The 13,070-nt window shown below is 37.9% G+C and overlaps 2 protein-coding genes across 15 annotated transcripts in view; one reads left to right on the plus strand and one right to left on the minus strand.

Annotated features, from left to right (window-relative positions):
• Positions 1 to 8,578, plus strand: part of ORC2 (origin recognition complex subunit 2) — a 48,645-nt gene extending 40,067 nt beyond the window's left edge. For all 3 annotated transcript variants that reach the window (XM_057745340.1, XM_057745342.1, XM_057745341.1), the window contains 4 exons: positions 1,000 to 1,171; positions 3,423 to 3,484; positions 4,146 to 4,264; positions 6,804 to 8,578. In XM_057745340.1, coding sequence (XP_057601323.1) covers positions 1,000 to 1,171; positions 3,423 to 3,484; positions 4,146 to 4,264; positions 6,804 to 6,890 — 440 coding nt within the window. In that variant the 3' untranslated portion in view covers positions 6,891 to 8,578. The remainder of the gene's footprint in view (positions 1 to 999; positions 1,172 to 3,422; positions 3,485 to 4,145; positions 4,265 to 6,803) is intronic.
• Positions 96 to 13,070, minus strand: part of NIF3L1 (NGG1 interacting factor 3 like 1) — a 40,816-nt gene continuing 27,841 nt past the window's right edge. For 11 of the 12 annotated variants that reach the window (XM_057745351.1, XM_057745355.1, XM_057745344.1 and 8 more), the window contains one exon: positions 8,661 to 12,764. In XM_057745351.1, coding sequence (XP_057601334.1) covers positions 12,580 to 12,764 — 185 coding nt within the window. In that variant the 3' untranslated portion in view covers positions 8,661 to 12,579. Of the gene's footprint in view, positions 716 to 5,447; positions 5,506 to 8,660; positions 12,765 to 13,070 lie in introns of those variants that run through there. The other variant, XR_009055085.1, reaches the window with a different exon arrangement.

Raw genomic sequence — 13,070 nt, forward strand, 5'->3', positions numbered from 1 at the left:
TTGAGTTATGGTGTTCTCTGGGTATATGCCCAGTAGTGGGATTGCTAGGTCATATGGTAATTCTATTTTTTGTTTTTCAAGGACCCGCCATACTATTCTCCATAGTGGCTGTATCAATTTATATTCCCACCAACAGAGCAAGAGGGCTCAATCTGATTTAGGACATAATTCTTGGAAATAAAAATTTAGATAGTAAAGTGTGTGTTTTACAGCTAAAGTTTCATGAAGGAGAGGAGACCCAACTATTATTTGGGTTTCTTTTTTTTTTTTAATTATTTTATTTTATTTATTATTATTTTTTTTAATTTTAATTTTTTTATTTTTGGCTGTGTTGGGTCTTTGTTGCTGCGCACGGGCTTTCCCTAGTTGAGGCGGGCAGGGGCTACTCTTCATCACAATGCTCAGGCTTCTCACTGCAGTGGCTTCTCTTGTGGAGCACGGTTTAGGTGCACGGGCTTCAGTAATTGTGGCACGAGGGCTCAAAAATAGTTGTGGTTTGCGGGCTCTAGAGCGCAGGCTCAGTAGTGGTGCACGGGCTTAGTTGCTGCACAGCATTTGGGATCTTCCTGGACCAGGGATTGAACCCATGTACCCTGCATTGGCAGGTGGATTCTTAACCACTCATCAGGGAAGTCCCTATTTTGGTTTCTTTCTCCTCTTCTTTGTAGTATTGCAACATTTATTTTATGCATTTAATTCGGACTTTGTGATAATCCTATAAAACAAAATGTTAAATTATTAAATTTTTTAAAAGAATGCCTTAGTGTAATGCTAATATATTTTAACTTGTATTTAATGTACAAATAAAGATTCCAGGTGTTGATTGACAGTGAAATTAGATTCTGAAGTACTGATTTGGATGAGGAAATTGCAAAAATAAAAATTTTTAGGATTCACTTTTTATTTCATGCTTTATTGTTCTTTCCTAGAGTGGAATCTAGTAACAAGACAATATGAAAATAATTAGTGATTCTTATTTTCTTTGATCATGTACTCTAGTGTGGGATCATGCAAAGCAGAGTCTTTATAACTGGCTCTGGTATGAAACTACTACATATAGTCATTATACTGAAGAAACCTCCTATGAGAATTCTCTTCTGGTTAAACAATCTGGATCACTACCACTTAGTTCCCTAACTCATGTCTTACGAAGCCTTACCCCTAATGCAAGGTAAGAATGAAAAGTATAGTTTCTTTTTTAAATAACTATATATTTTAAGATATGCCCTACTAGGTTTTAATGGCAATACTAAAGTCCTTATTTAGTTTGCAGGATTGAGAGAAATAGTAATAATAGTTGTCAGTACTGGGTTATGCATTAGGGAGACTACTCAATAGTAGTCTCAAATTGCCTGATAATAAAGTAGGAGTACCAGCATTTTTATTTTGTATTTCTGAGTAAGAGCATCTCAGGAAAAAGCAGGATTTTGATGGATTTTACTTAAATTTGATTGTTATTTTAAATTATATATTGAACATTATGATTTAAACACAGGGCCATTTGCATGGACTGGCTCTTTTGATCCTCACAGCCACTCTAAGGTAGATAGTGAAGGGCACAGAGATTTTGATGCAAATCTGTGTGGTTCCAAAGCTCATGCTCTTAAAGCTTAAACATCATCTTTGTATAAGTGTCTCCAGTGAAGCCTTCCAGCAGCCTAACCAAGAGGCATATCTGAATCAATAAAAGCTAATTAATAAGGGCTAAGGAAAGTTGTATATAGCATAAGTCAGCAAAAAATAAATCGCATAATTAACCTGTTAAAAAAGGCTTTTAGTAGCCTCCCAGGAGGCCACAGAGAAACGCACAGGCAGGTCCTGCGCATTCCTTTCCCAGCCACCCCTCTGCCAGTATCTCACACCACAGTGCAGTGTTAAAACCAGGAGACTGACATTGGCACGATCCAGAGAGCTTGTTCAGATTTCACCATTGATGCGTGCACCCATTTGTGCATGTGTGTGTGTTTAGCTCTTTGCAGTTTTGTCACATGTGTAGCCTTGTGTAACTATCACAATCAAAGTATGCAACTTTATCATCACAAGGCTCGTGATGCTAATTCAATGAATTTTGTTACGTTATAAAGCTGTTTTCATACACTTGAAGATTATCATTGCATTAATAATAAAATGTATTAAATGAGTGTCTTATCAGAATTTTTGATGGAATTGGAAATAGAAAAAGTGTTCATTCAATTTTACTATTATGCTGACTCCTAATGGACCAGTGCAAGTTACTACATATAAACTTGGGAATCCTTGCAATGTAAAAGCTCTAATGCAATTATTTTTTAGTTTGGCATATCTAAATGTCTGTGTGCTAACCTCCAATGCTTTTCTGGTTCATTCTGTGCACTCCATTATCATTTAGTCTTTACTTGGTATGAATGTGACTGATCAAAAAATCTTCACCAAAATTCAACTGTGTAGTCAGTGGTAGTACTTAGTTATAAAGTGGTCATTCAGATGATCCAAAATATGCTTGTAGAAATTATCTTCTAAACTGTCATAAAAATGAAAATGCAAAAGGTTTATGATTTTTGCCACATCCAGGGATTTCTGGGAAACTTAGTTTGTGTAACACTGCTTCCAACCCAGTAATTCTACTTGGTACACACTCCTCCAATAACAATTCAAAATATGAAAGAATAAATTGTGTACAACTTTATTTAAAGCGTGTTAGTTTTTATTAATTAAAATTGGAAGTAACGTGAACATCCAAAACCAGTAGGGAAATGGTAAGTTTGTGGTATGATAGATGAACAGCCATTAAGAGCTGTATAGGAAGAATTTTTAAAGACACAGGGAAATCAGTAAGTGAAAAAGTGAGGTATAAATGGTGTATACCACATGTAAATGCATGAATTTATGTTTTCACACTGCTTCATTCCACAAAGACTTAAGAAAGCAGCATATGCAAATATGATCTCCACATCAGATGTTAGTGGCTGTTATTTTAAGGTTATAGGATTAATATTTTCTTTAGTTTTTATTATATGTTCTAAGTTTTCTATAGTGGACTAACCTGTAGTCTAAAAAAAAAGTTGACCCTTGAACAACATGAGGGGTTAATCCACATATAACTTACAGTCAGTCCTCCATATCTGCAGTTCCTCCTCGTCTGCAGATTTAACTGTATAGTACTGTAGTGTTTATTGTTGAAAAATATCCACATGTAAGTAGATCCACGCAGTTCAAACCCATGATGTTCAAGGGTCGACTGTACTCCTAGATTTTCTTTAAAAGGAAATAAAAAAGCTTCTCCTTTCTACGTATACCAGGATATGATGTTCCTTGAGAAAGGAACAGAAGGTAATATAGACAGGCCAAGTGTTTCACACTCTGTGTGTTTTACTATTAGGTGTTATCTTTTGATGTTAACATTATGGATTTGAATTCCTGTTGTTTTTTGTTTTTTTCCTTAGGGGGATTTTCAGGCTACTAATAAAGTATCAGCTGGATAACCAGGATAACCCTTCTTACATTGGTATCTAATATTTATGATATTAAGTTGTGTGACTTTTGTTTTATCCCATAAATTCTTTTTTTCTAGAATCTTGTAACAGCACTGCAGTTTTTGACAGTAGTGAATAAATGGTTTGCTCTGTGATCATTGTGTCTGCTATATTGAAAATTTTCAAGCAGCCCTACAGATACACTGCTGAACAGACTGTTTGCCAATACAAATTGTAAGACAAATCCAGCTTACTTTTTAAATTTCCTGTGCTAACTATGGATATGTGTCTACCAACTACATGTATTTCATATGCTGGGCATCTTAGATTTTCTTCCCCTTGAGTGAAATAATGTGTTAAACACACATTTTAATAATCATTCAGGTCTCCTTTGACATACTAGTTCCCTCTTTTAAAAAAAAGTCAACTTTATTCACGCTGTTTAAAACTGCCCATGGGAATATGTTATACTTGGCCACAATTGACTGCTTTCAACCAATCAGTTCTCTTTAAAAAAATGTAAGCCACAGTATATAATACCTAAGTATTCTCTAGTTTTGTTTCTTCAACACTTATTACTTTGACATACTTTGGTAATAGCACTTTTTTCTGTGTTCTTTGGCATGGGTATCCATATGTGGGGTCATGTCTTAAATACTGACTTATGTTCACATCTTTTTCTGAACTCTCCAGGACTTTCTTTTCAAGACTTTTACCAGCAGTGTCGGGAGGCATTCCTCGTCAATAGTGATCTGACACTTCGGGCCCAATTAACTGAATTTAGGGATCACAAACTTATAAGAACAAAGAAGGTGAGATTTTGCTGCTATAGCATTGTATGCCAGGAAGAGTGTATCTCGTCTATGTAAGGTCAAGTATGCCTGATGATGAAACTGGGGTTGCCTGATGGGTCACAGGATCTACTCAGGCAGTGTGCCCTTTGAGTTCTGTAGAAAGAGAGAACATGGAAGTACTGTGCTTCAGAGTGGAGCAGAAGGCTTATGACTACTAGTCCAGAGTAACAGGCCATTAGAAATGAGTCAAATAATCGTATTCCCTTCTCCCTCTCTTCCTGCTACCCTGTCCATTAATCCAGTCTATATTTATTGAGCACTAACTTTATATCAGATATTGCACTAAGCATTAGGATACAGAAGTTAGCAAAAACCTAATTTCTTTTCTCATAAAGCTTAAAAGTCTGATGGAGGAGATGGACATTTGCCAAAGAATCACACACATGTAAAATTTAAACTGTGATAAGTCCTGTGATCAGAAGGGGACATGGTTGTGAAAGAGCATATGAGGCTGAGTCAAAAATTATCCACACACTGGCTGTAGAATTTACAGAAGTTTTAATATAACTGGAGTGTGGATAATTTTTGACTCACCCTCGTATTACAATAGGTGGATGTAACTTAGTTATGAGTATCAGAAGAGACCACTGAAAGGAAGACTAGGAGATAACTAGTCAGAGAGGGAAGGGAAGAGAATTCTAGGCAGGAAAAGCATGTAAAGAGGCCCTGGAACAAAAAGGCAGCCAGCATGATACAAATGAGGCTGAAAAGTTAGTGATGTAAGGGCTAGACTATGCATGACTTTGAGGCCAAGGAAAGGGTTTTAATCTTTATTCTATAACAATGGGAAGTCATTAAAAAAATCGTTCTGACAACGGTATGGAGAGTGGAATGGGGCAGGGTAAGATGAAGATTGCCAAAAGTCAGTGCACAGAGACCAGCTTAGGAAGGTGTTAGTAGCCTGGGTGAGATAATGGTACTCTGGACTAGGGTAAAGAGAGAAGTGGTTGGATTCAGAATTGACAAGAATTGATGATAGACTGGATATGGGAGCTACGGGAAAGGAAAGTGTCAAGAGTAATTCCTGGTTTCTGGCTTGCATAACCAGAGAGATGGTGGGATCATTGGATGAGAAGCTGGTAGAGCAACATTTTTGGGGAGACAGAGCATGAGTTCATGATCTTAGTACATTTGGACTTACTCTGTTTGAGGTTCGTCTGAGATTTCCAAGTGGAGATGTCAGTTAGGCATTTGGATTCCTGGGACAAGATACCAGAGAAAAGATCTGGGCTTAGAGATACAAGGTTATGATTCCTACATACTTAGGTTATAACTGAAACTAAGCATTGGTGAGAATAGCTAGAGAGATACAGTGAGATTAGAGGGCCAAGAACTAAGCCTAGCGGTGTAACATTTAATGGCCGAGTAGAAGATAGAGCCAAGAAAATCAAGATGTCACAGAAGCCAAGAGAAGCATGTTCTAAGAAAGTCAGGGACTTCCCTCGTGGTCCAGTGGTTAAGGCTCCACGCCTCAGGACTTCCCTGGTGGCACAGTGGTTAAGAATCCGCCTGCCAATGCAGGGGACACAGGTTCGAGCCCAGGTCCGGGAAGATCCCACACGCTTCGGGGCAACTAAGCCCGTGCACCACAACTACTGAGGCTGTGCTCTAGAGCCTGAGAGCCACAACTATTGAGCCCACGTGCCACAACTACTGTAGCCTGAGCGCCTAGCGCCTGTGCTCTGCAACAGAGAAGCCACCACAATGAGAAGCACACTCACCTTAGTGAAGAGTAGCCCCCGCCTGCCGCAAGAGAAAGCCCTCACGCAGCAACGAAGACACAATGCCAATAAATAAAATTAAAAAAAAAAAAAAGTACTCCATGCTTCCATTGCAGGGGGCGTGAGTTCAATCCCTGGTCAGGGAGCTAAGATTCCATATCTCACATGCTGTGCAGTGCGGGCCAAAAACAAACAGAAAAAAAGTCAGCAGTCTCAGGAGCTGAAGATACATAATGAATTTAGGAAAATGGAAATCCTTGGTGGTCTAAGAAAAGGCTCTTTCAGTGACATGATAATGGTGGCAGTAGGTAGGTTGGCCTGGGTTGAGTGAAAAGTGAGGAAATGGAGACCACCATTTATAGACAACTCTTCTGGAAAGGTGCCAGGGTTATATGATGGTTGGAGAGGAATGAGGAGTCTAATGAGAGTTGTTTTAAAATGGGAGATATCTGAACCTATAGCCAATGGGAAGGATCCAGTTGAAAGGATCAGAGAAATCAGTGGTATGAGATTTTAGAAAGAGCAGGAAGGTGGAAAAAAAAATACCCACCTTCTCATCCTTTACTTTCCTTTTCCATCATAAAGTGGTTTAACTATAAATTCAGTGTTATTTAGTAGATATTATATGCCTGTGTGCCCTCTGGCCTTAATTTTTATACTTTTATATTTACACAAAATATTAAGTAAATCAAATCAATTTTTTGTTTAACCTACAACAGGATTCCAGTATATCCCTTATGAATGACTAACATCCAGGGTATTGTTGCATCTTTTAGGGAACTGATGGAGTGGAATATTTATTAATTCCTGTTGACAATGGAACATTGACTGATTTCCTAGAGATGGAAGAAGAGGAGTTTTGAAGCTCTCCTGTATTCTTGAATCTTCTGCGGAAGAGTTGTACCCCAGCTGCCACTCCTCTAGTCTAAAGTGTTGTGTTTACATCCAATATTAGACTCTTCTTCCAATGTACAAGATTTAAAATTGGGAAGGGGAATGTCATCAATTAGAACCTTGATTAGCCTGGCTGGTGTACCATCCTAGTACTATGCAGTGGTCCTCAAGTTGGAGAAAATGTGCCTTTCATTCATTACCTCTCTGGAGACTTCTTGCTGGAAGGAACAGTGTGCTCAGGGACTATTTGGAACTGGATGTTTTTGAATTCTTTTATACCAGAGATGATACTCCTAATTTTCTGAGGGCCTTTTAACACTCCTGGAGCTATTTGCAAATGTGTTTGTTCCAGAGTGTGGAAGTACAGACATTGGCATCACGTAAATCGGCTTTATTTGCTATTCCATGTGTCAGAATTGAAGAGTATAACAGAGAAGGCAGATCATCTCTTACTGTTTCTGAAATGGCTTAACAAAAGGTGTAAGACTGGGGGAAAGTAGGTGATTCAGCTTTCTCCTTTTGGATTTAGGCCACATGCTGATAGAGGAAGAAGGAACATAACGCTATCTGGTTGGGAGAGTGGGAAAACGTGAGTATGTAGGGTGTATGCCCATCCCAGAAAGCACATCAGCCATAACAGGTCATGCTGCTCAGGACAGTTAATGTTTGTGCCGCCACCTTCATGATGCAAGTGAGAAGCCAGGCTAGAGAAACAATCCTGAATTACACTTTTATCACTTTTCCCAAGGCAACAGAAAATAAAAATTTAATTATTCTTGTATATCTACATGTTTTTCTTCTCTTGAATAACATGCATATGAGTAGCATATTAATGGCTGGCTTTAAATTAATTTGATTTCTCTATCAAGTAGGCCTAAAACTCACTGTAAGACATTTCAGTTTTTTTCTTAAAATGATAATTTCAAGCCTCCTCAAGAAAAAAAGGCTAATCTTGGCCACTGTAGTCAGCTGATAGTCTTTCCATACTCCCTGAACTATTTCATACTTGGAAATGAAATTCTTCGTTAAATATCACTGTAATATACTGCATCAGCACTTCTCACTCATTTCTTACCTTGTAAACCCCTTCTATGAAAATATTTCCCAAAATGCTCAGAATTTTAAAAATCATTTCTTTGTGTCATATAATGAAGTAATTTTATGTTAAATCCATGTATTAAGGTGTTTAGTCTTAAGCATCGTTGCTAATCAAAATATTTAAACAAATTTGTACATGAATGAGATTCTGAAATTTTTTAATTGTACCAAAGGATATTCAATGAAAAGTGATTTTCCTTACCATTCCCTGATCCAGTCCCTTAGGCAGCCATTGACAGCAGTTTAAGCATTCTTCCAGAGGTATTCTATGCACATCTAAGGGTATTTGTCTATATTTCTCATTTTAAAATCACAAATGGTAGCACATGATACTTGCTGGTTTGCACCTTGTTTTTTTATTTGTTTTTTGCTTAGTATATTTAGTTTATAACTTACAGTATAAGAAAGTATACAAAATCTTTAATGACCTAATGTGCAAACTTTGCATTTGCCCTTAAATATCTACTGGTTTATTTTTATAATTTTTGTGTCTATACTATTTGCAAGCAATATGTGTGAACAGTCTTTACTATTAATAAAGAAACCACTTTGGGTAGAACCATTTTTTTCCTTCGTTTATAGTACTGTTTTTTACTAAAACTATCTTGAAGTGCTTCAAAAATTCTATGACTGCATCTTATAGTTCTGGTGGTGATCTTGGCAGAATTATATGTTCTTCACTAACTTGTTTCAACATCAGTGCTACTTAAGTTCTACCAGTCTGACAGCTAAGGCTCCAAACTTCGCCTGTTACTTGCTTTTGGCAAGATTGCAGACCGGAAACCCTGAAAGATTTTTCTGGCTTCTCTTAGTAAAATGGCTAAAATAGGCCAAAAAAGGCACAGGGGATGCAGGACAAATATTTACACTCTACAAACTGAATTCCTTAGGCAAGGAGTTCTTGTGATACTCCAGAAACTGAATTTTCTTGTGACATCATGTTTGTCATTTTAATATGTGAACATTTCATTCATAAAAAAATCAGTAAGTTTGAGGGATGGTGCATAGATTTTGCTTAACATAAAAAAAATTACTAACAAAACTTTAGAAGTCTACAGTTGACCCTTGAACAACACAGGTTCAAATTGCATGGGTCCACTTATACGCAGATTTTTTCCAATATGAAATACTACAGTACTACATGGTTGCTTGAACCCTCAGATTATAAAGAGAAACTGAGCATACATAGGAAGAGCTAGCTGTGTTATACTTGGATTTTTTACTATGCAGAAGGTCAGCACCCCTAACCCCATGTTGTTCAAGGGTCAACTGTACCTCCCCCACCAGCCAATTCAAACCTGGAGCTAGTAGCACTTTCAGAATGTGTTTTCCTACATTCTAGGAGGTGAGGTGACTCTTCCAGCTTAGTCCTGAGTAGCTGTCAGAGACGTCAGTGAGTCATGAGAGTCTGCCTCACCACAGATTGTGTGTCTCCTAAAAGCCAAGGGATAAATAGTCATGTAAATGACTTTCTTGGGCTGTTTGCAATTTATTTGATTTCTCCCTTGGGAGAGTCTCCCACACTTTAATTTTTCAAACTGCTGTTAAGCCATGTTAATTCATGTTTGTTGAGAACTTACTATGTAGAAGGCTCTGTGCTAGGCAGTTGTGAGAATATGAAGATGTGATGTGAAATATCTGGTGGGGTTTTAACAGCATTAAAAATTACAGTATCATTAATGTGTTGAATAAAGTAAATCTGAAATAACTAGTGCTATGGAAAATATAACTTTAAGCATGAGTATAACAAAACACTACCAAATTTTCATTATTTTGGCATATATCACTTGGGCCTCAACTCTTCTGAAGTATTTAGGTCACTTAAATACTTAAGCATTGGCGCTTCCCTGGTGGTGCAGTGGTTAAGAATCCGCCTGCCAATGCAGAGGACACGGGTTCGAGCCCTGGTCTGGGAAGATCGCACATGCCATGAAGCAGCTAAGCCCATGTGCCACAACTACTGAGCCTGTGCTCTAGAGCCCGCGAGCCACAACTCTTGAGCCCATGCGCCGCAACTACTGAAGCCCACACGCCTAGAGCCTGTGCTCCAAAACAAGAGAAGCCACACCAATGAGAAGCCTGAACACCTCAACGAAGAGTAGCCCCCGCTCACCACAACTAGAGAAAGCCCACGCGCAGCAACGAAGACCCAATGCAGCCAATAAAATAAAGTTTATTAAAAAAAATAAAAAATACTTCAGCATCTTTGCTTCTGCTACCCAAAATGTGGTCCTCAAAATAGCAGCATTAGCATCTCTTGGGAGCTTAAGAAAATGCTTGTGCCCTTACTCAAGCATCTGAATCAATCTGTATTTTAACTAAATCTCTAGATGTTCTGGTGCACATGAAAGTTTGAAAAGCAATGATATATACAACTAAGCAATCAACAAGTTGAGGTTAACGGTTCAGGAAATTTGACAGCTGAAGTAAATAATCTTGAGTGGTACTTATTTTTTAGAAACTGCATAGGAAGAAAAAACTAAAAACTAAAAATAAATCTTGCACAGGATGTGTTTGGGGGTATTTTTAGTTATTTAGAAATGCTAGCATGCCAGTAAAGAAACTGGATTTAACATAAAATTACTTCATGAGATCCTTATTGCCATGGTGAGTCACTATTACAGATGAAATCACATCACACCTAAGTGTGCTGTAAAGAGAAAAGGGTTTGAGAGCTCCTGGCCTCAGGCTGTTTCCTCACCGTCACCTCTGACCATACCTGTACCCCTTCTTGGTCCCCCCTGACAATGATGAATTACTTGGGCTTTGTCACTGTGCTGGGCTGTTTCTCTACTTAGTGCATTTGTTCAAGCTGTCCCTTCTGACCGAATTCTACCCCCTTTCCCTGGAAGACCTTCCCGATAAACCCTATGCATATCGTTATCATAGTTCTTAAGAGTTTATTGTAACCGTCATCCAACTTTCTGTCCTACCCTCCCCATGTCTCTATGGGTCTAGCACACAGAAAGCAAAGAATGAATGAAGGAACGAAGCAAATACCATTAAGATAGTCTCTCAAAGCTGCTATCTCGTTCTCTCTAGTTGGACAGAGTTGACCATCTCATTGAAGCTTTCTATTTATTGGCTTTTGACACTTAGCTATTTTCCCACCTCCAACTCAAACTGGGGGGCATTTCATAAGGCTCACTCCTATTGGCTGTTTCTGTAGTGAATCAGTATTACAGGTGAACTACCAAAAATAATTTATAAGTTAGGATCCCAAATCCTCCAGGAAATAAAAGATTGGTAGGAAAAGGATCCTACAAAAGAAATAGAAAATTCTATGCTTTCTCCTCTTAGACAAAGAGTATTTTAAAAGATTTGCTTTTGCCACTACCACAGTAACATACTCAGTTGAGAAATTGGAAATACGTATAAAAGCATTCAAAAGAAAAACCTCTCATCATACCACCCAGAGAAAATCACAGTTAAAATGGATTTTTTCCCCCTTCAGGATTTCTTCCACACCTCTTAGATCAGTTCTGTCATCAATGTATTAAGATACGCTGTAGTTAAGCACGTAGGCTCTGGAGCCAGGCTGCCTGAGTTTGTGTCTTAACTCCATCACTTCCTAGCTATGTGGCCTTGGGCAAACTACTTAACCTCTGTTTCAGTTTTCTCATTCTGTAAAATGGGAGTAACAATACCTATATGCTTGTTTATAAAGGATTGAAAGTGTTTACAAAGCACCTAGTGGAGTGCCTGGCACAAAATTAATACTGTATAAGTAAAAACTAGTATTATTTTGAAAGTTAGCCATCTTTACCTATTACCAATAAAATTACAGGTGAATTACCTAAAAAGCAATAAAGCAATAATTACATGAAAAATCATCATGTATATTTAAAACAAAAAATAAAACTCATCCTGAGGAACTTCCCCAGAGGTCCAGTGGTTAAGACTTCGTGCTTCCACTATAGGGGGTACTGGTTCGATCCCTGATCGAGGAACTAAGATCATGCACGCCAAGCAGTGCAGCCAAAAATAAAAAACCTCCCACTCATCCTGATTCTTGATTCTGAAATTTAGGTGGGAGATTAGTGATCTAGGAACAGGAACATATAGACAGACCTTATCACCCTCCAGAGGCTACTACCTAGATATAGGTGTTTCAATCCCAAGTTTTTAAAGTATGTATAAATATATGCACATATATATTTTTTTGGAAAAGTATATTTTTAAAATAATGAAGGACAGAGAGCTCTAGAATGACACATCCCATCTATAAGTAAGCCAAGGAGATGATTACCTGAGCTATTTCCCAAGAATGTTAAGTAAACAGGTTTAGTCCATCTTTCCTAGAGTTTATAATGAATATATATTAGACAATATATTCTTTAAATTGCTATTTATAATATTTGTTCTTTAATGGTAATTACATTACAGTTTTTAACCTTATCACCTAGAGAACATCTGGTGAAGCAGATTAAGAAACCAGCAATGATAATGTACCTTCTAAGACATTCTTTCAGAAGGATACCAACTCCACTGATACATGTTATGCGTTTGAGCTGGGAGCCACTGGATGTGTAGACTGTCATCTGGTTGTTCCTGCATGCATTATACCACGTGAAGAGGGTCCCTGTCTCTTTCTGACAGGATAATATTAATCTTATTCTCCAAGTGAGCACCCAGCATATCTCGAAGATCAGAGAGAAAGCCTCGTTCAGTGTTGCTATGTTCACAGAGGATGACATTTATTCCTTGGGAGGCAGCATCCAGAACATCATGATGGGACATCTCACCTGCCAACAGAAGAAAGAGCAAATATTTGAATATTAGACACAAAATCTGTGGAATGCTGAACTATAACAGCAGAAATACCAAGTTTGCATTCTGTATGAAGCAAATGTAATACAGCAGAACTTTATATATATGAGTAAATCTAGGTTATATGCATGTTTCTTACATGTCCTCCAATTTAAAAAGAGACAGAGACCATCCCACTGAGAATTCCAAACTCCTTCTCCTTAATAGATCCAAGGCAAGTATCCAAATTCACACATTCAACAGTATCTAGTACTGCCAGGACTAGAACCTGTAGGAATACC

This window comes from Hippopotamus amphibius, chromosome 8, assembly GCF_030028045.1.
Source record: "Hippopotamus amphibius kiboko isolate mHipAmp2 chromosome 8, mHipAmp2.hap2, whole genome shotgun sequence".
In the NCBI taxonomy this organism is placed as follows: domain Eukaryota; kingdom Metazoa; phylum Chordata; class Mammalia; order Artiodactyla; family Hippopotamidae; genus Hippopotamus; species Hippopotamus amphibius.